Source organism: Sturnus vulgaris, chromosome 21 (genome assembly GCF_052056855.1).
Source record: "Sturnus vulgaris isolate bStuVul1 chromosome 21, bStuVul1.hap1, whole genome shotgun sequence".
Classification (NCBI taxonomy): Eukaryota; Metazoa; Chordata; class Aves; order Passeriformes; family Sturnidae; genus Sturnus; species Sturnus vulgaris.
In genome coordinates this window covers 1,852,398-1,873,201 of record NC_142263.1, presented here as the reverse complement: position 1 = coordinate 1,873,201, position 20,804 = coordinate 1,852,398, and the positions used below count along the sequence as shown (strand labels likewise).

The following is a 20,804-nucleotide window of genomic DNA, read 5'->3' as shown; positions in this document are numbered from 1 at the left end:
GTGCTGTCCTGTCAGCTGGATAAAAACCTGCACCATTCCCAGCCCTTCCACCCCTCTCAGCTGCCTTTAGCACAATAATTTCTCTGCACAATCCCTGCTGGAGCTCCCTGGCTGATGCTGACAATCCCTTGTGAACTCTACCAAAAACTTTCCAGCAATTTTACAGTTTAGGATTCCCCAAATGTCTGCAACACCAAAAGCTGAGTATGTTGTGAGCAGGTCACTTGTAATCTCTTTAATTTCTGCAGTGCTGCTGTGCCCTATCTGGGATTTTATTTCTTTTGGTAGAAAATTGAGGGGTTTTTATCAGAACATCGCTGTTTCTATCTAATGACAACTTCAATGTTCTGAAATAAAAAAAAAAAAAAAATTTGCAGTTTCCTCATGTGCCTGGCTTTTTCCTGTCTGCATTCCAGCCTGTGTTGCATCCCTGGTTTTCTCCTATGAGCAGCTGTTAAAGCTGAATTTCGCTGTCATTTGTGGGGATTCTTTTTTTAAACAAAAGGGGGGGAAAAAAAGGAGCAAGGGATGAGAGGATAGGAAATGAATTCCATCTGATCCATCTTGTGGTTCCCTTCTGGAAACGAACTGAACTCTGTGAGGTGTTTCTGTGAATCCTCGTGTCCTACAGCCCTTCTGGGAACCTCTTCACCAAAAATGACGCCTCTTTCTTGAAGCTGAATCCTTCCTGAGATCATTTAGTGCTCGTTAAGGAACACACAGGCGGGATTTTGCTTTTTAATCACTTTTACCCGAGGCATTTGTAAATCGCGGCCTGCGCATGGCCCGTGCTCCCACCAGGCCTCACTCCCCGCGGCCTCAGCGGGAATTGCAGCGCATTTTAAAACTAATCGGAGGCTTTGTGCTTTATGAGCTTTAATGGGCTTTTTTCTTTCTTTTTTTTTTTTTAATTTTGGACTAAACCCATCTGGTTCCATCACATGTGCTCTCATATCTGTGGGATCATAAACCCCAACTTCCCGTTTATGGCCTGGCAGTGCCACACGAGTGAGGGGACAACAGGAACCCGTTGATGTGAGTGAGCCCAGAGCCCTCCTTGCAGGGCTTGATAAAACACCGTGTTCCTGCCAATCGAAATAAAAAAAAAAAAAATTAAATGCTTTAAAAACAGGGTTATAAAATACTTAGAGTAAACGGAGCCTTGGCAGCTTTTCTGCTCCCAACCTGCTCCTTGGATTGAGCTCTGTCCACATTCCTGGGATTGCCCCAGCTCCCGGTCCCCAAAATGTTGGAGCTGTAGCAATGATTTGGACCTTTAAATCCCCTAAGGAGATAGAAATGAGTGGAAATGAGTAGAAATGAGTGGAAATGAGTGGAAATGAGTGGTGAATTCTCCTTTTCTCAGTTTGGCAGGAAAGGCTGCACATAACTGGGGCATCCTCAGTCACAGAGGGCCTCGGCCGGCAGGGCTGGAGAAGCTTCAGCACCTCCACAGTTGTTTTTTTTTTGTCTTTATCCTCCTCTTTTAAGATTTAAACTCCTTTTGTTTTCCTTAGGGAGGTCCCTGCTGCTCTACCAGGATTATTCTTCTGTTTCCAGTAGCTGCTGGGCTCCAGGACACGAACCATTATGTTTTACTACCTGTAAGAAAAGCATTTTGTGTAAAGCTGAGAGCTTCGTGTACCACAAACTCCAGTGATTACAAAGATACTGCACTCTTGCTAGGGATTGTCTATGATTTATTTAGAGTTTAATCTCGACATCAGCACAATCAGCAAAATGTAAAACTTCTGTGCCTTTCTTTTCCTCTCATAAATTCTTCATAACCACCCCCAATCTGCAAACTCATCCATCAAGATCTCTTGGTGTGCTGGGAACAGGGAGCAGCCCAGGTGAGCTGGGGAGGGGAAGGGTGGTGACATTCTAAAGGTGATTCCACTCAACAGAAACCAATCTATTCTTGTGAGGCAATAAAAACCAAGGGCAGGGAAAGGTTTAGATGGCTTGGAGTGGATAATGGGGAAACAAAATCCATCAAAACATTGTCAGCTGTTTGGGTTTCCTTTACATCAAACTGTATATGGGTACTGGATGTCTAAATCCCTTCAGAAGATATTAATAGGTAAAAGGTAATAAAATAACCCAAATTGATTACCAACTTATATTCTTTATGATATAACTTTAAATGCAAATTGCATTCAACTGCAAGAAGGGAAATAATGTGCGAAAGGCATTTCAATTAATTGCTGTAGTTAATTACACTCATAATTTTACTTGTGTGACTAATTATAATCAGCTTTTAGCGGTGTATATGGATTTATTTCTGATACTAAAAGCCCCAAACAGCAGGTTATTTTTAGGAAATGCATTTAAACCTCATAATGAAAACTGCATGTTCCCATTCTCAGCAGTTGTCTTGAAGGAGCTGTGTCTGTTCAGGAGGAGTTTGGAGGAGATCAGGAAGGAAAAATGTCCTGGCTGAGGTCACTGTGGCCCTGCTGTGCTTCCAGCTGGGGTTTCATTGCCTTTTCCACAGGTACATATGATTTACCAGTAAATCCTACATTTCCTTTCTTTTAAAATCCAATTTACATATGATTTTCTCCCACACAAAGTATTTTCCACAGCCACTTCAGTTCCTAAGTAATTTGTTTTTCTGTCATTGCAAAGTTTTTAAAATCCATCTCATTTTAGTGCTTCGTGGAAGAAAATCACCAAGTCTACTTTTAACTCTATCAAAAAGAGCCTCCCATCTCCAAGAGTAATAATTTTTCATAGAATCATTTATAGAATAACAGAACCATTTAGGTTGGAAGAGACCTTTAAGCTCATCGAGTCCAGCTGTGATTTTTGGGGTGTTGCTCCTGGGCAATGGGATTCCTGCCCCTGGAGCAGAGGGGGTTGATGTTACACCTGGTATTTATTAAACTTATTAAATTCTAGCACCAGCCTGGGAGGTTTGATAGGCTTCTCTGTATCCTTTTTATTTTTTTTTAACTGCAGGTGGATGAATGGATTTTTTACATGGATTTTCTGTGTGACATCTTTTTAACAGGGACGGTGCTGGCAAGTGCTGCTTTCCCTGTGGAATCTACATCTGGGTGGGTGAGGAAGGAAAGGGCAAAGGAAAAACCTTTATCCTTCTCTCCCAGCAGTCACAGAAAATTAATTTTGACCAGACAAGTGCACTTTGAGATGCTGTTTTATCACTGGAGGAGCTGGCTGTAAGTGGAATTGCCAAATCTGTCAGAATTCTTTGTGGGTAATGTAAATATATTTCTTGTGAGTAATGGTTTGGTTTCCTTGTCTCTTCGTGCTTCCTGAGAAAAATGTTTTGCTGAACACACATTGTATTAGGAATTTTTTTTGTGCCTGCCCCTGCTGTCACCCCCTGCTCCCCTGATGACTGGGAAGGAGCAGTGCCATCACCTCTCACACCTCCAGAGGCTGCTCTCAAACCAAGGTGCAGCCCAAAGCAGGGAAAGGATTGCTTTTGGATGGGCTGCACAACCCCCTGTTTATTCTATTTGTTTTAACCCCAGTTTTAATTGCAAGTGTTGTTCCATTTTCCTCTGGGACTTCAGCTTTCAGCCCCACAGTCATCAGCTCTGGCTCCACCATATGTGAAATGTATCAGTACAGTTCTGTGCTAGCCCTCCTGGACATGGGAAAATAATGTTCTTACTGGATCCTTCCAAATGCTTCTGTTCCTTCCCCCACCCTTTCCTGTATCATGCCTTGGGTATTTGTCCTTCAGGAGTGACTGTCATTTCCTGGTGTCTTCACAATAAAAGAATTTCATGCCAAACGTAGCCGAGACAAAACTCCTGAAAACCAGCACCTCGAGTTACCTGTGGAACAGCAAATTGCTTTTCCATAACCATCCTCACAAAGCAAATCACATGTTCCACTGGAAGCCTTCTTGTCTTTCCCTGCTTTTTCCTGGGAACAACTTTTGCTGGGGTTTATTGTTTGTTCCCTGCAGCAATGCTGGTCCTGTCCCTGTCACCTCCTGCCCCAGAGCAGAACCTGGCTGCAAAGAGGGGCAGAGGACAGACTGGTCTCAATCCCTGTGGCTGGAGCAGATGGAGCTTTTCCCTTTTCCTTATTGCCACAGCACTGAGCTACTCAGTAAAAACACTGATCCTTCTCCAGGATTTTACTTTTTATTTTATTTTATTATAAAAGGGAGATTTCATTCACACTGGGGTTGGTGCTGAAGAGCTCTTAGAGAAGACTCATCCTCTTTCCTTCCTTTTAGTTCTGTTTAAATCTGTTTCATAGTAAATAAGATGCTCCCACGTTGTAATTAGTGGCTGTGCCCTGTGATTTATCTTTATTATTAGCAATAAATGACAGCTGAGCCAGATTCTGCAGGGTTTATTCCAATCATCCCTTAGAGAGCTGACTGTGGAATGAGAATTGAGGAAATAATCTGCAGGAGAGGGATGGTGGCTCTTGCACACCTTGGTCGGTGCAAATGGCTTTTCTCAGGTATCCCAAGGAGTGTTCCCATCACTGCTTTTTCAAACAGGAGCTGAGTGGGGCTGGGCACCAGCTCTGCACACCTGGGCAAGGTGCCCGACTCCAGGAATCTGCTGAGTGCAGAGAATCCTGTGAAATAGAGCCCCAGAACTCTGCTGACAGTATAAACATCCCAGGGCATTGCAAATCCCCAAAAATGCAAACCCAGCCCTAAACCCAACCCTAAATATTGTGAACAAAACGTGGGGAGGGGGGGAAGTCACATTCCTCTTCTGAAGGAGTTTTTTGATTCCCCTTCAGCAAGGACAAAAGAAATAAAAACTCAGAACAATTCAAATACAGGTCTGTTGTTCACCTTTAATATTTAATTTCTGCTTGCTCCTCCAAAGGTTTTCAGTTATACAAAAAATACAGTTAAAGTATTAATCTTTCCTTTAAACTTAAATAGGTTCATTTGTTTCCCATATTTATTTTTTTTTTAAGCTTTACTCATTGATTAATATGAAAATAATTTCACCTTCCCTTTGGTGAGCTGTGGTTCTTCTCACTGCCAGGATTTTTCTGAAAATATATAAAGTCATCTCTGCAAACATTGCCCTTAAAGGAAAAAAATACAAATCTGCTAATATGAAATCCTATTTTGGTGTGGCCAAAATCTAAAATCCTAAAAGAAGCTGTAAAATGCTATATGGCACTAACCAAAGAGAAATGTTATGACCCTCTTCAGAGAGAGAACTGGAATAATAAAAGGAAACCCCATTTCCCAATGTATTTTCTATAAGTAATTGGGTAAGAACTGAAGGAATTGGTTCAAACCACAATCTCTGTGGAAAAAAAAAACTATGAATCTTGACCATATGTGAATATTCCAGGTATGCTACTATACAAAATTACATGTATAAAAGAAATATATATATATATATAATTATATATATTTATATATAAGAAAGAGCTATTTCTTGAGCTGTCCTATTTTATCAGGCGAATCACAACTGCAAGGGATCGTCAGAGTCTCCTGCTTCAAAAGGAGCCCTCCAAAGAGAAGGAATTTCCACAGATGTGCCTCTGGTCCGTGGGGATGAGCCTCCCAGCACATCACATTGGCCATGGCATCCCAGAGAAGGATGAATAAATAACAGAGGAACCCCATAGCCCCCAGCAGGAGATGGGTGGAAGGGATCCAGTGTCCTTATCTGAAATCAGCTGAGACATTCGGGAGGAAGGAGAGAGATTTCTGTGTTGGGTGAGTGCCCTTCCCTAAGGGGATGAGCCAGATGCTGCTGGGCTGTGTGTGAGGTTTTATCTCTGCTCTGTGTTGTACCTTCAGGTAGGACAATGTGGGATTGACTCCACATTTCCCTGCCAGATTTGCAGTGTTGAATGTAAACATGCTCCAAACCAACCCCCTCACAGGCACTTCAGAACAGATTCCTCTCCAAGGGTCTCTGTGCAGCTCCTTCCAGTGCTGGCTTAGAACTACAGATAGTCCAATTTCTCTAAGTGTATTGGCTTTAAAATTGAATTTTCATTGCTTTATCTCCCAGTGCCTCTGAGTTCTGGTGGTTTGGCTTCCACCAGAGCAGCACAGAAACTCTTGGTTCATATCTGGAGGAGCACAAGGCTATTCTATATTGGGACACAATCCATGAGAGGCTGAGACAAAGAACAGCAAAAAATAACAAGAAAGGAGCAGGATGCTGATGGGGTGGGAGAGGCTCAGTGGCACAGGGAGCTGAGGGTGCAGCTCAGAGCCAGGGGCAGCAGCAGCAGCAGCTTGGCCACGGGCAGGACGATGCTGGCCCCTGACCAGAGCACCGTGCGCCCGTTCAGGGGCTGGGCTGGCCGGAAATTCTCCGTCATGGCACTGGAGTTCGTGGAATCAAAGTGCAGTGTTGCAAACTCGGAAAGCTGCAAAACACAACAAGGGCGTTAAAGATTATTTTTGCCGGAAGATTTTGGGGGGTTTTTGGGTTGCAAACCGGCGCTGCCTCGCTCTGGGTTTGAACCTGAAGGTTGAATGGATGCCTTAAAGCTCACAGGAAAAGCCGTGACAGAGGCCACTGGAGAGGTCACCAAGTGATGGCTCCTTGCAGCCTTGGAAATCACGGGCACTTCCTTTGCCCGGCAGCCAAATGCTCTGTGCAGCCCAAGGACTGGTTCCCCCCGAGCTCCTGACGCACACGGCGCCGGTGACACGGGGCAGGAGCAGCAGGAATTCTGTCCTTGCTCGGATTCCCGGTGCTCTGTGTGACACTGGGCTGTGCTGGGAGCACTGGGAGAGCTCTGGGAGCACGGAGCTGAAATGCACGTGTTGGCTCCGGGCCAGGCTGTGCTTCCCAAGCATCCCTAATTCCATCTCCTCCTCCCGCCTGCAGGGCTGGTGCTGACGGGCACAAGGTTTGGGTTTGGAATTGTTGTGTTCTGCTGTCCTGCCAACGGGAGAAAAGCTGTGGAATTTGGGGCTGGGCAGGTGGCAGCAGTGGAAGTGCTGCTGACGAAGCGCTGAGCTTGGTGGGGGGGGGGGTTCTTGGCTTTCTCCTCACGCCGTCATTTCCCCTTCCTGCCCCTTTCCTGCCATTTTCTGAGAGATGATTTAATAGGAGCAGGTGTAGGCTGCTGCCAAGTGAGGGTGTGTGGGGAAGGAGGCAGCTGAGGTGTCACCCTGCAGGCAGGCACAGGGACATGGCACCTCCAGGCTGTCCCTGTGCCACTCACCTGGCGCAGGCTGAGCTCAACTGGCTTCTCAAATATGGTCCAGGTGACACCTTCATAGCAGTCAGGGGTGGTGAGGGAGCCCTCATAGCGATAGTACCTCCCAAGGTCCTCCTCAGGTGGGAGAAGAGACATCAGTGGTAAAGGATCCAGCTCTGCTGAGTCCCCTGGAAAAACCACAGGGGAAAATCCCTTGTGATGCTTGTGGCTGCAGGTTTTATCCTCACCCCACACAGCTTGTGAAATCCCTGGCACGAGCGTCTTACCTTTGTATTTGAGAGCTTCTAAACGATTCAGTAGAGTTGTATAGTTTCTATTTTCTTCGTCAGCCTGAAAGGGAAATATTTTTATTCCACATCGTGTATTTCTCTACAAGTGGTTGCTTTTAATCAGTGGTGAATAAAACAGAAAAGGGCCACCAGGAAAAATAACAGCGAGCAGGATGTAGAAAAAGGTAGAGGAACTCAGTGCTGGCAGAATGCCTGCAGAAGACAGGGAGATTAAAGTCTTGGGCTACTGTAATATTGACATAAAATATGGATATGAACAATCCCTCAGCCAAACTGCTGGCCGAGATTTGAGAGGGGCAGTTGAAAATTTCACTGCCTACCTTGACAAAGAAGGCCAACACAGCCAAACCATCTGGAGTTTTCTTGGCTTCTGTCACACTTGAAACATCTTCTCTTATGTGGACGATGTGAAGCTGGAACACAACGGCCAAGGGGAATTATTTCCACCCTTCAACCTCCCATGGGGACCTAGCCAAGAGTTTTTGGGAGCAGGATCTCAAAATTCCAGAGTTCTGGAGTGAAATCCATGATGCACACACAGAGCCACCTACCTCCATGGGGTATTTCTCTCCATCTATGCTGTGCTCTGAGCCAGGGATGCTTTGTGGCTCCTCTGGGACTCCCCAGTGCAAATGGAATTCTACTGCCTTGTATTTCCTCTTCAGGCCTCCTCCTCCAATTTTGGGGGATCCGTTTAGTGTCACTTTAACTGGGGGGGAAAAAAACCACACAAATTGTTTTAAAGGAGAAGAGCAGATCCTACATTAACAGTATGTGAGAGCAGAGATGTTCTTGAGATTCAAATTTATCTTCAAGTTCTCACTTGGCTTTTCAGACTGAGTGTTCCAGAAATTCTGCTCTGCAGAAACTGAACTCTTACAGAATCATAGCTGAGTTTCATTTGAGATTAGTTATAACCATTATGACCTCTGGAGTCAGAGCTTCTTATACCTCTCAGAAGACCCAGTATTCCTTCATTTTTTTCCTAAGAAAACCCATCTATCAAAGTAAATTTGATCTCAGTTTATTTGGGTTTTAACCATCATTTTAATCTCTTGTTGTCTGCAATGTAACATTTCCTTTGGGCAGGGTTTAAAGATATTCTGTTTTAAGTCAGAGTAGTGCTGCAATTCAAGCCTAAATCATACATATTTGAGCTATATTTTAAAATTTTACTTTTTACAACCCCCCCACGTTAAGCACAGCACTTTTCTTTGCATAGGAAAATTCCGGATTGCAGCCCCAGAGGAAAATTCTGGATTGCAGCCCCAGAGATTTCATTTCTGTTCTGAATTCCAAATGAACTTGGAGAGTGCATGAGTCATTTAGTTCCTTTGCTTTTTAATCTGTAAATGGATGAGTCACATGTCTTCGTGGGCTTTGTTTATTTAGCTTAAGACCGTTGAGACAGCGACCTTTGCTATGTGCCCATCACGAACATTCTGAGTGTCTAATCTCACCTGCAGCCTCTAATTGCAGCTGTAATTTAAGCAATAACCTCCTCATTTAGCACAGGAATTGGTTGCCCTCAGAAGGAAGAGATTTTAAAAGCCCAGATTAAAGCCCTAATCCTTATGCATGGCTGGGGAAGGTGTTCGGAGCAATCCTTATAAATATTAATTTTGATGTAAAAGGGGCTGTAATTGGACATCCTGGGGTATCACCTTGTAATGGGAAAGTCATTAATCCATATATCAGTGAAAAGTCCAAACATTCCTTTTTCTTGTGGTCTGCCACGATGGCAATGTTTGAAATTAGAATTTCTGGCTGTTAAAAATCTCCCACCTTTCCCTTTAAAATCAGGAATTATTTGCCATTTGCTACTTTCTGCTTTGAGGATTGGCAGTTAAAAAAAACCCGTCCAGAATTTTAAGAACACCTACACGTAACTTTTAAAAATAATAATAATAATTTAAAAATTAGCTAGACCACAAGTTTATTTCTAAAGTCGAAGTAATTGAACGTATTTTTTTTTTGGAGCAGCATCCTCAGTATTGTGAAGGAAGGTGGAGGAAGTGGAACAGTTCTAAATTACTGTTAATTGATTCACGGTTTACTGATTCACTAAGTAGCTGATCAACATCAGATAACTTCTGTGTGCAGAGAAAACAGGGCTGAATCTGAGAAGAATATAGCTCATTATTTAAAGAACTAATAACACCCAGCACCGTGAATGACTTTCCCACACGAAACTTTTCTCCAGCAGGATTCTTTGTGCAGAGGCCAGAGCTGGAAAGGACGAGCCCAGGAATGAAATGGTTTCAGCAGAAAATTAAAAATTCTGCCCAAATTGTTGTCCTGCCCACCTGCCGCCAGTCCTAAACCCTGTTTGGGTTGGAAAGTTTTGTTTTAGAGCTTCTGTGACACCTCCAGCTCTGTTTCTGCACAGAAATTCCTGCTGAGATGTTCAAGAACCTCACCCACAAACCCCAAAACTTCGTCACTCCCCACAAACCTCCCAAGACAATTTTGACACCGAAAATGTTTTGAGAGTTTCACTTCGGAAGCAGAGGGGAGGGATCTCATCTGTGCTTCCCTGCTGTGCTCCAGGGGATGTGGAAGGAGCCAGGAAAAGCCCAAATCCATCCCCCTGGGCAGTACTTGCCTGTGTGGCCATTATTTTCCAGGAGCCACTTGGCAGAGCCCTTCACATCATACCCTTCAAAAGTCAGGGGCTTGAGGCTCTTGTCACAAACCACATTTTTGGTGACAATGTTGACAGGGGACTGCCTGCTCCCCTTGCACTCCACGTTCACCAGGTGCCATCGAGGAGGATCTGCTCAGGTGTAAGAAAATGGATTTGTTATTTTACCCTGTAAACAGCAAATCCTTGAGAAAGCTGAACCACCCAACCAAATTGGGGCATTTGAGACATCACCCCAATTTCTGGGGTGGCTTTTATGTATTATATGTATGTATTTTGTGTATTTACATTTTTACATTTATTTGAACATTTCTACATTATCCTCATAGCAGTTACCACAAACACTTCAAATTACCCTGGTTAGCACTGACATGGTCACAAATAATGCAACCACGATGCATTAGAGGCTGAGTTCTGTGGATTTTTTTTTTGCATTATTTCACTCAGCAGCCCCTTTGCAAAGCAGCAGAGTCACCAATGTGATTGGAAAAATAAATTGCTTGGCAGTACCTTTACACTGTGGCTGCTCACACTTCTGGGACCGATAGCACCAGTGACCCACTAAAAAAAACAAGAAATAAAACAGGTGAATGAAAATCTGAACAGATTACCCCCCCAAAAAAGCAGCAGAAATGGGTTGGCAGCTCAGCCCTCTCTAGATCTCCTCCTGATCTCTCATAAACCATTTTTTTAGCCATTAATATCCCCCCAAAACCAGTGCTGGGGAATCTTTAGAGCTCTATATCATCAGAATTCAGGATGGGTTGAAGTCCTAAGGAATTTGATTTTCAAACCTTGGCTTCCTCAACTTCTTGAGGTGAAAGTTCCACATTTGAATATAGGCAGTGTTAAAGTAAATTTCCTTTTATCAGCTCTGCACCTGCCAGCATTTCACAGACTTGTAAATTCACTTATGCAAGAGGATTTATCTCAGCCTGTTCCAGGAACTCCTCTGAAGGTTACTTGGTAAGGAAATCTGAGCAATGAAGGATCTCACTCCCTGCAGGACCTGGAGGATCTTTGGTCAAACACAGCTGGACCCGTCCCAAAGGGATGGGTGCAAAATTCTCCAGCAGAATGTCTGAATTTCCCTTTCTCATTGTCAAAGGAAATACAAAATTCAGAGGAAAAGAGCTAATTTAACTTTATCTAGTCAGGAAAGTAGCATTGTTTTGTTCATCCCAAGTTGCTTCAGTGGCTCTTTATTTATTCTAAACTTTAAATTGACTTTAACAGGGATAGTTCTCTTTGGCTATTTAACTTTAATCCATAACAATTCAAACCCTCTTATAATGATGATTAATACCACTCTTTCTGTTTGCTTGTGATTAGTAAATTATAGACATTTTAATAAATGGCTAATCAATTTTAAGGATAATTATGGAGGAGCTCTGTCACTCGACTGGTAATTACCTTAATTTGTAATTTATAACACACCTGCTGGAAGGCTTTTAACACCTTTATCTTGATATCAGTGGCATAACAATACATCCATCTATTAAAGATTTAGAAGTTATAAATAGAGAATTGTTACAAAACCTGAGCAGCTGTGACACAGAGGGAGACCTGTGGCAATTAATGCGACCTTAAAAAAAAATGACAGTTTCGGTTTTTCTTCCAAAAACCCCAAAATTTCTGCTGAAAACTACAAAGAATGTTGCCTCACTTTGTAGTTTAGCAAGACTGGGAAGAAAAACAAACTTTGCTTTTTTTTGTGTGGTAAAACCAGCAGGGATTTCTATGCTGTTATCCAAAAATTGGGTTTTATTATTTTGGCAGATTTCTAAACACACACACACACACACACACACAAAACTTCACTTTCCAGCACTGATTGTTACATTTTCTTTCTTTTTTTTTTTTTTTTTTTCCCCAGGACAGAGCTTTTCCTCATCCCCACTGGGAAGCAGCACAAGTTCCAGGCACAGGACATCATTGAGTGCCTTAATCGATATTTTAATCAATAAATGTCTGGAGGATGCCAGGTGAGCTGATCCCCACATTGCCTGGGTGTGCTCCACACGTGTTTTTTCCATGGATGAAAAAGTCCAGGTGTGGTTTTGGCACCTGCTCAGGGGTCAGTGTGAACTTTTAACAATCCCAGCAACCTGGCATTGGGAGGTTCTTGGCAATTTAAACACGAAGGAACCTTCAGGAGTGAAAGAACTGGTGGCCAGCAGGAATAACCTGGAAGGATTTGCTCCCAAAATTTTTGGGATGGAAAGCAGAGGGGGAAGGTGGCAGGTGAGAGCAATTCCAGGAGGTTTCACAGGACATCAAAGCATTTCTACAACACAAATCCGATTTTCCAGGCGATCTGAGCCACAGCTGGGAGTCAGGGCAGCAGGTCCAAGGCTGTGGAGCTTTTAAATCACGACTGTGAAACCACAAAAATCAAACAGAGCCACAAGGGGAAGGGGAATTACCCCCAGATTGGTGGTCCTGAATCAGGGTCTGTGCCCCAGAGAGGGAATAGAAATGGGTTATGGAACATTTCAGTGGTAAATCCACGTCCCACCCTTCTCAAACAAAGAAATTACTGAGTTTTTAGCACCTGAACAGGTGCCTGGCAAATTGTCACAAATAAACTTGTGGGTTTTGTCTCATTTGAGCACACCACAAATCTTCCAGCTTGGCTATGAAAATGATGGAGAGAAAAAGTTTAATAAAATCCAATTTAATATTGAAAAGTGGCTACAGCTTCCTCACATCCAGCACTCAGGAGTGTTTAATAATTAGGATCTGATTTTTTGCATCTTTCCACCAAATTCCTGATGTCTGTGAACAAGGTAAGGATTGTGTTTTCTACCAAGTCCCTGTCACACTGGATTGGATGGTATCAGTGGAATAGAACAGCACATAAATTCAGCATTTCATAAGAAAAACGCCCTTGAAGATGTTAAACCTTAAAGAACGAGCTAATTAAACATTACAGAATGTTGAATTAGCAAACAGTGGATTTATGTTTATTGTGAATTAGGGCTTCTTTTCCCTTTTTTTTTTTTTTTTTTTTGATTGGCAGCAGTGGAACATCGGGGAACAGGATCCTTTGTGTGGCTCCTGCTCAGGACGAACCACACAGTCCCCGAGGAGGAAAATTTGCATTTGGATTTTATCTGAGTTGGATGTGACGCCTCCCTCCCTATAGGAACATTACATTACAATGGCACTTTCTTCCCCTGAGCTTTGGGGTTTTCTTCCCGAAGCAAGAAGGGAAAGATCCTTGTCACTTCTCCGTGGTTTTAGTCATGATTCTGCCCTCAGGCACATTGTCCAGGCCACTCTGAATTGTCTGAGCGGCTCCTGCCACTTCCCTTAGAAGACTTTTCCACAGTCCATTAGCCCGCGCTGTCAGGAAATGTTTCCTATTTAATAGCTTACATTTTCCACTTCCTTATCTGCATCCCATCACTCCTAGAAATATCACCGAACCACCCTAAACAATTCTTTTCCCTCCCTGGTGTTTACAGCATTCAAATAGTTCCCTCTTCATCTCTAATTCCTGTCCTGGCTCCATCCATCTTTTGTCCCATCTCTTGACAAGGTGCCCTTCACCTTCCCCAAAATCCCCACTTCCCTCTGAATCCCCAAATCTCATCTTCATCCCCAAATCTCTCTCTGAACCCCTTTTTTTACACGATCTGGGGACCCCTCATGTCCCACCCTGCCCTGCTCCTTCAAAAATCAAACCTCAGCTCCCATGTTCTCTTTCTTATTTTAGCTTAAAAAAATAAAGCTAATTTTTGTTGCTTATTTTATTGCTGGGGAAACACAGCAGAAAATGGGGTTTTCAGTCGTTTAGAGAGGGTTTTTTTTTTTGTTTTGTTTTTGTGGTTGAGGTGCTGAAATAATTGCTGTGATATATACAAAGATATATCGATATATAAATATATAGATATATAGATACAGATTAAATATAGATAGAAATAAAGACACACATAAGAGCACCTGGACCCACTGTATTATCAATGATATCTTTATCTTACATTTTATGATGGGTTTATCCTTGATTTAAGTGGTTCTGTACCATCCCACAGGTGTTACACTGACTTTATTTGGTTTAATTTAGAGTAGGGTTGGACAGGGCTGGCTCTTCCTCCAAGAGTTCAGGACAGTTAAATTTAGGGAGTCTCTCTTGGCACGTGAGTCCCACTTATCTCTGCCTTTTCCTCCTGGAATTTACAACTGTTTTCCTGCCCAAAGCTGCTTCTTGGCACGGGGGTAGCCGAAAAAACAATACAATTACGTATTGTTTTCGTTTTCTTGCAAACCTTTTCAATTGTTTTTAGCTATCAAGGCTCCTTTGGAAGCTCGAGGTTAAAAAAAAAAAATAAAAAAATATAAATATATAATAAAATATTGCTGCAGTTGAGAAGTCCCTCTCCTGTGCACTTCTCCAGGAGGTGCTGCTGGCTGGGGCACCCTGCCAGCTGCTATTGTGTGATCTAGGAAAAGACCCTTCAGCTCTTTGGATCTCGCTCACATTGTCTGAATTCCATAAAAACTCCCAAATCTGCTCGGTGCCACTCGGGCACTGCTTGCTGCCCTACTTGGGAAATGTCATTTAACCCCTTCGTGTGCACTGCAGGGTCACTAAAATGGGGCTGAGCAGCCTCAATTCCTGCTTCTGAGAAGGGGTTTATTAATTTTATATTTGGCCAGCTGCTTTTATTAACGACACTGGGACTGTGAGTGACCTTTTTGCCTGGGACAGCAGGAAGGTGTTGATTTTTAATTCAAATCCCTTCTCCCTTTCACCTGAGTGCTTTATTTGTCCTTTTTTATCCTCTTGTCCCCTCTCAGCCCTGTCCCTCCGGAGCATTCCCAGTTTTTTTTCCCAGTGGTGCCAGTGCTGCCCATCCCAGAGCCAGGGATGCCCTCAGTGCCAGAGCTCTCCCTGCTCTGCAGTTTTGCCTCCTCAAACCCATCCCCAAAATTCTGCTCTCACCTCTGCATCCTTTTCCACTAAAATGGTAAAAGCTGGGCTTGCATGAGATTTATTTTTAGGCTTGGCTTGTGTTGGGCTCATCCTATTTTTAGCTGGCTTTGTGAAACTTTCTATTTTTAGTGCAAAAGACAAAACATCTTAAAAGCAATTGTTGTCTAAGCCTGTCTTTCTAATTAATGGGATTGCTGAGCACAAAGTGAGCATATAGACATGAGAATATTTATACATTCTGAAGCTTTACACATCCTCAGGAAGCCCCAGCCAGCTCCTTTGACAGAAAAAATCAGTTCCAGAAGTTCACCTCAAGATTTCTGTGGCTCTGCATTCATTTGTGGCCATTCATTGCTCCTCACTTTTAACCTGGAATTTTATTTTTCCTGGGGATGCCCACCTTTCTGCAGGTATATGGTGGGGAGTTAGCCCTGAAAATCAGCTTTATTGTGGTGGTGGAGCCTTGCAAGGCAGCACATTTGATGTTTATAATTTGCACATAAATCAGGTGCTGGATGAGGCCTTTGGAACACATTGGGACTACAGGAAAAATCCAAAGGGATTCTGGATATGCCCTGTTAACATCTGCAAAGGACTTCCTTTGTGTCAGAGAGCAGGGGAAGGTTTTTAGCTGTGACCTGGGATACTCTGCTGTAGATAATGGCCCTCAGAAATGTCCTGTATCAAAGGTAGAAGCTGTAACAAAAAATGAGTATCCAGGGCTAAGGTGATTTCCTTCTGTGAGGGGTTTTGCCTTGCTTCCTTTAATAAAAATGCAACCCGGAATTCTTTATTTTAAAGTGGTTTTAAAATTTTAATTCGAACCAATCACTTGGTAGCTTTGCTGGCCGTTTGCAGCTTTTTATGCCGAGCTTTTGATGGCTGATCCCCTGGCTAAAAATACGACTAAAAATCTAATAACAGGCCACTGGATATATCCTGGAACACAACAAAGCATCTCCTGCAATGCCACAAGCAGGGGAAAGAGCCTGCACAGAGACAGACTCTGGATTTTGAAATTTTCTAGGAGACCTCAAGGTTTGTGCTGGTTTTTTGAAAGTGCCAAAGGCTTTTCTGCTTCCAACATCCCAGTGGAAGAGCCAGGAGGATCCGTGGCTCAGGGGAAAATCATGGATAAAACAGAGCAGGATTCACCCTGGTGCCTGGGGGAATCCTGGGGGAATTCCCATGCTTGGATTCAGACCTGATGGAGACACCAGAGGTGACTGAAACCCCCCACATGGGCAATTCCATAATTCCTATTGCTCACTGCCTCTTCTCTGTGTCCCAGGTCTTACATTGCATTTATTATCCTTTTTTTTAACCAGCTGAAAATACAATATTTCATCCCAGGGTGTGTCCAAGTGTGCCAGCATCACAACTTTGCCAGCCCTAAAATGGATTTGGAGCCCAGCCATAAACCTGTGTGCAGTCCACTCCATTAGAACTGGAAAGGGAAGAAGTCACACCAGCTTTTAAATTTTTAAGTTTTTTTTAAAGCTGCTGATGGAGCTCTCAGGGGTGTTTTGTACCTGAATGGCCCTGAGGAAACCCCAGAGTGAGAATTGATGCTGACGTCAATGTCAGCATGGTTATGTAAATTTAATCTTTGTGAAGGGTAAAAGCATGTGAGCAGAAATATAGAAAATTCGAGGGATCTAATCTCATCTAAATCAGAGGAATGTCCTATCAGGCATCAATCTTTTGGAGCACCAGAGCATGGACTGTGGGAGATTTGTCTCCTCATGGCTGAGTCCTGCTCTGTGATAAAGCCAAAGGTTAAAACGTGCTGGGGTTCATTCCATTCCCCCTGAAGAAAATTAATTTTCAGTGACTTTGCTGTAGAGCTGCTGGAGGGAGGGATGGATGGATGGATGGATGGATGGATGGATGGATGGATGGATGGATGGATATCCCTGCTCTCTGAATGGCACAGTAATAAAAGTTTGGAGTATTCCTGTTGGAAATTGCAGACACTTTGTCTCTCTTTCCCCCCAAAAACAGCACCAGAGGGTCCCTGGGATCTCAAAGGAGTCAGACAAGAAACCTGAGGTGGGTGAGTGCAGCTGTAAATGGAATATTCTGAGATCTGGATGAGGGGCTGGACAGAAATTTGGGGGAAGTTTGATCCCTGCACCAGCTTGCCTCAGTTTCCCTCTCCCACAATGGATAATACCCCCTGTTAACAGCGATTTTAAACCACAGGTGCTCTGCTATTCAGACGAGGCTGGCAGCAATTTCCAAGATTAGCAATCAGTCATTTATTTGACTGTTTCAGTGTGGTGAGTTATGAACTGCCCAGGTGAGGTGGGTTCAATGGTCAGGGCAGAGCACCCAGGCTGCTCCTGAGAAATGGCAGGACAGAAAAGAAATGTTTACTTAAAAAAAAAAAACAAACCCAAAGATAACAAGAAGGAATACAACAAGGAGGAATTTCAGCTGATTGTCAAAAGTGGAGTTTCTTGAAATGTGTAATCTTTAACTTCATAAAATGTATCCTGTGGAGCTTCTGCCTGAGGAAAAGTTTGGAGGAGAAGGTAAAGAGCAAGTTTCTTGTGTATTAATGACTCTGTAATTTGGTCTGCACTCAAGGAAAAATGTGGAAATAACCGGGGGGAGGGGGCAAAAAATGCCTACAAATGATCATACATGCATTTCCTGTGTTACTGCTCTCTGATAAAGAGATAAACCCTAATTATTGACACCAAACTAATAAAGTCACAAAGGTTTCTAGGCAGTGGTTCAGGTTTCCCTAATAAAACCCTTAATGGGGCAACCCCTGAAGTGTTGATAGCCAGGAATCAACAGCAAGCAAGCACGAGTGGCAGAATTTGGGAAAGCAAAAGCTTTTTGTGTTTGTGTTTACCTGGCCCACGTGTTACCTGCAGAGAGAACAGCCAGCAGGGATTGGAAGTGCCAGGTAAGAATCTGGAAAAGCCAAGCTGCTGAGGGACAGAGAGTGAATTAAGAGCAGAGAAATAAACCCAGGGAAACCCTCCAGGGCTTTGTGAGCACCTCTGAACCTTGATCTGCTTTAACACATCTCCCTCCAGCAGATCTCAGGGCAGCACTTCCCCTGGCAATGCTGGATCCCTTTTCTCCTCACTGCACTCTGCTCTATTTTAGTGCAAACAATGGACCCCTCGTCACTTCTAGGAGCTGCAGTGTTTAATTTCGAGGCTCTGTGCTGGTATTTGCATAGGAAAAAGGGGATTTATTCAGTGTTGCAGCAGTTGCTGATTGAATAGAAGCAAGGGGGAAAAAAAAAACCTTCTGCATTTTTCAATACTAATTATAGATTGCTATTTAATTGAGCCATCCTAAGTGCACAGTGTACTTATAGTGCCCAGGGAGCAAAAATAGATGGGGCTGATGCAGCAAAGACATATTGTTCTTTCTCCTTCAGCAGAATTTCATCTTGGATCATACACAGTAAAGCAAAGGGAGCAGAAATTTCAAACAAGCGATTTCATTCAAGTTTAAAGGAGATCTAAAGATAAAGAAATTAAGTTTTGGTATTTTAAATGCACGTTCATAATAAAATACAGAGATCAAGTCAAAGCCCAATGATTTTTCTTGGAGGAGGAAGGCAGAGAGAATCTCTAAAGGTGAAAAGAAACCCCCAAAACACTCATTCATTCACGAGAAAAGCCCATCCTTGATATTTTACCAGAAATAACAAAAGGCAGAGAAATAAATAAATCATCCTTCATTTACCAGAGAGAAGAATCAGAGAGGCTGCACTGCATGTCCTGATAGTCAGAAACAAATCAGAAATAAGAGCAACCTTCACGTGGGGTTAGAAAGAGCAGGGAAGGACTTACCTACTGCCTCTGTCTTGAGAAAGTGCAGGCAGGAGAGAGCAAGGAGCAGCAATTCCATTCTCTATTTTAAATAGGCTCAGTGTTGAAACCAGAATTGATTAGACTCCTCAGGATGTGATCATATTTCTGCTCTCAGTTTTATACTGGAGTAAGTAGTCCAGGACAGACCTGAAAGCCATAGCAGGAAGGTGAACTCCTCCCCTTTGTAATTTCTCCAGATTTGCCCTGCTCCTGATTTGCCTAAATTTATTCATTCTCCCAAGTGAATGGCAAAAGGAGTGAGGCTTTCTGGCACTGGGCAAGGAGCCTTTAGTGAATAACTGAGGCTTTGCAACCTGCACAGGTTTAGCAGCCCAGGACTAAAATGCTGCATTTTTATTTACTGGGAGGTTCTCTCCTGGCAGCCTCGTGCCATTCAATTAATACGTGTGTAAAAGTTAATGTTTCCTTAAAAGAAAACTCCAGGGAGATAAATAAAACCCCAACTTCCCCTCACTTCTACCCCACACTTCTCCAAACAGGATTGGAGTTGCTTTGTGGGACTGGAAAATGGGAATTCCATGTGCAGCAACAGGAAATGTTCATTAGGTGACATACAACACCTTACACACGTAATTAAGCAATGATACATTTTTTTAATAATTCTTTTTCTCAACTTTCTGCTTCTGCTACTGTAGTATGATATATATGTATATATATGATACATATACAGATTTTGGGGTTTGGTCCCCTTTGTTTTCCTATCTAAATTTTTAAATTTCACGTTTGGAATTAAACGATTCAAGGACAACTCAGACTTTACTTTATGTTCACCAAAGAAAAGCGACACAGATTTATTACAGGATCATCTTTAGGGTTTTTTTGGGGTGGATTTTGATCCAGATGAAGAAAACAAATGAAGCAAAATCCTTCCCCAAATGTCCCTGGGGGCACAGCCCCAAAGCTGGGCTGGGTGGGAGATGAGCAGGGTGCCCATGAGGGATGCACAGAGTGCAGTGATGTTATCCCAGCCCAGCTGAGCCTGCAGAGTCATCCAGCAGAGGCTGAGTTCAACCAAAACGAGCCAAGAAAAAGAAAGAAAAAGAAAGAAAGAAAGAAAAAGAGTCAGAACAGCTTTGCCCTGCTGCTCTGGCTGTGGCCGCTTGGGCAGCTGACCCAGAGCAGCTCTTTTATTCACAAAAACGGGGCTATAAATAACATTCCACCAATGAACTCTGCTGGGGAGTGTTTTTCCACCCTGCCCCGGCGCTGATTTGCCTCGCACATGGTGATGAGGTAAATAATTCCTGCAGGGAAGGGAGACAACAATGAGGGGGCTGCTGGCTTTTTCCTCATTTTCTCCCTTCCTCTGCAGGGCCAGGTGAATGCTGAGCACGTAGAGCAGCAGGGCTGTGCCAGCTGCAGCCTCCAAGGGCAGCCAAGAGAATTCCCTGCTGGGCTCTGCTCCTTCCTTGGGATGCTGCTCACTGGGGACCTGAACCAACATATTTTTCTTTATTTTTATTTTTTTTTTCCCCCTGCTCTATTTCCTTGAAGTTCTCTATTCAGGACTGAAAAGCTGAGGGTTAGAAATTTTGGTCTTGAAAAATCAGGATTCTTTATTTATTTATTTATTTATTTATTCCTCTTTTTGTTTCTAAACCTTCTAGCCTTTCATTATCAAAGTGGTAATAAACTGCACTGTAGTCACGTTAATTAAGCTTTAATTTGAGCTCAAAAGTGAAGGCACACTCAGGCAAAGACATTCCCTTTCCTTCTAAAGCCTGACACCTAAATAAGCAGGGCTGGCATAACTTGATCTCCTTATTTTTGTTTTTTTTTTTTTCCTAAGGAAACTCCCCTGACAGGTGCTTGGATATCAGTTCTCGATGGCATCGTTGCAATTCAGGATAATTCTGATTCCTTTCAAAACCAGAACTGAGATGCAAAGATGCCACCAAGAACTGGGT

At 43.2% G+C, this 20,804-nt stretch overlaps 1 protein-coding gene across 1 annotated transcript; it reads right to left on the bottom strand.

Moving 5' to 3' along the window:
• Positions 1-4,783: 4,783 nt before the first annotated feature.
• Positions 4,784-19,086, bottom strand: CA4 (carbonic anhydrase 4). The gene is made up of 8 exons (XM_088177004.1): positions 18,856-19,086; positions 10,603-10,653; positions 10,054-10,224; positions 8,000-8,157; positions 7,769-7,861; positions 7,425-7,488; positions 7,162-7,325; positions 4,784-6,354 (listed from the first exon to the last, which is right to left on the bottom strand). Exons 1-8 carry the CDS (start codon positions 18,911-18,913, stop codon positions 6,163-6,165), a joined length of 951 nt encoding a protein of 316 aa, XP_088033130.1. The 5' UTR covers positions 18,914-19,086; the 3' UTR covers positions 4,784-6,162.
• Positions 19,087-20,804: the final 1,718 nt, after the last annotated feature.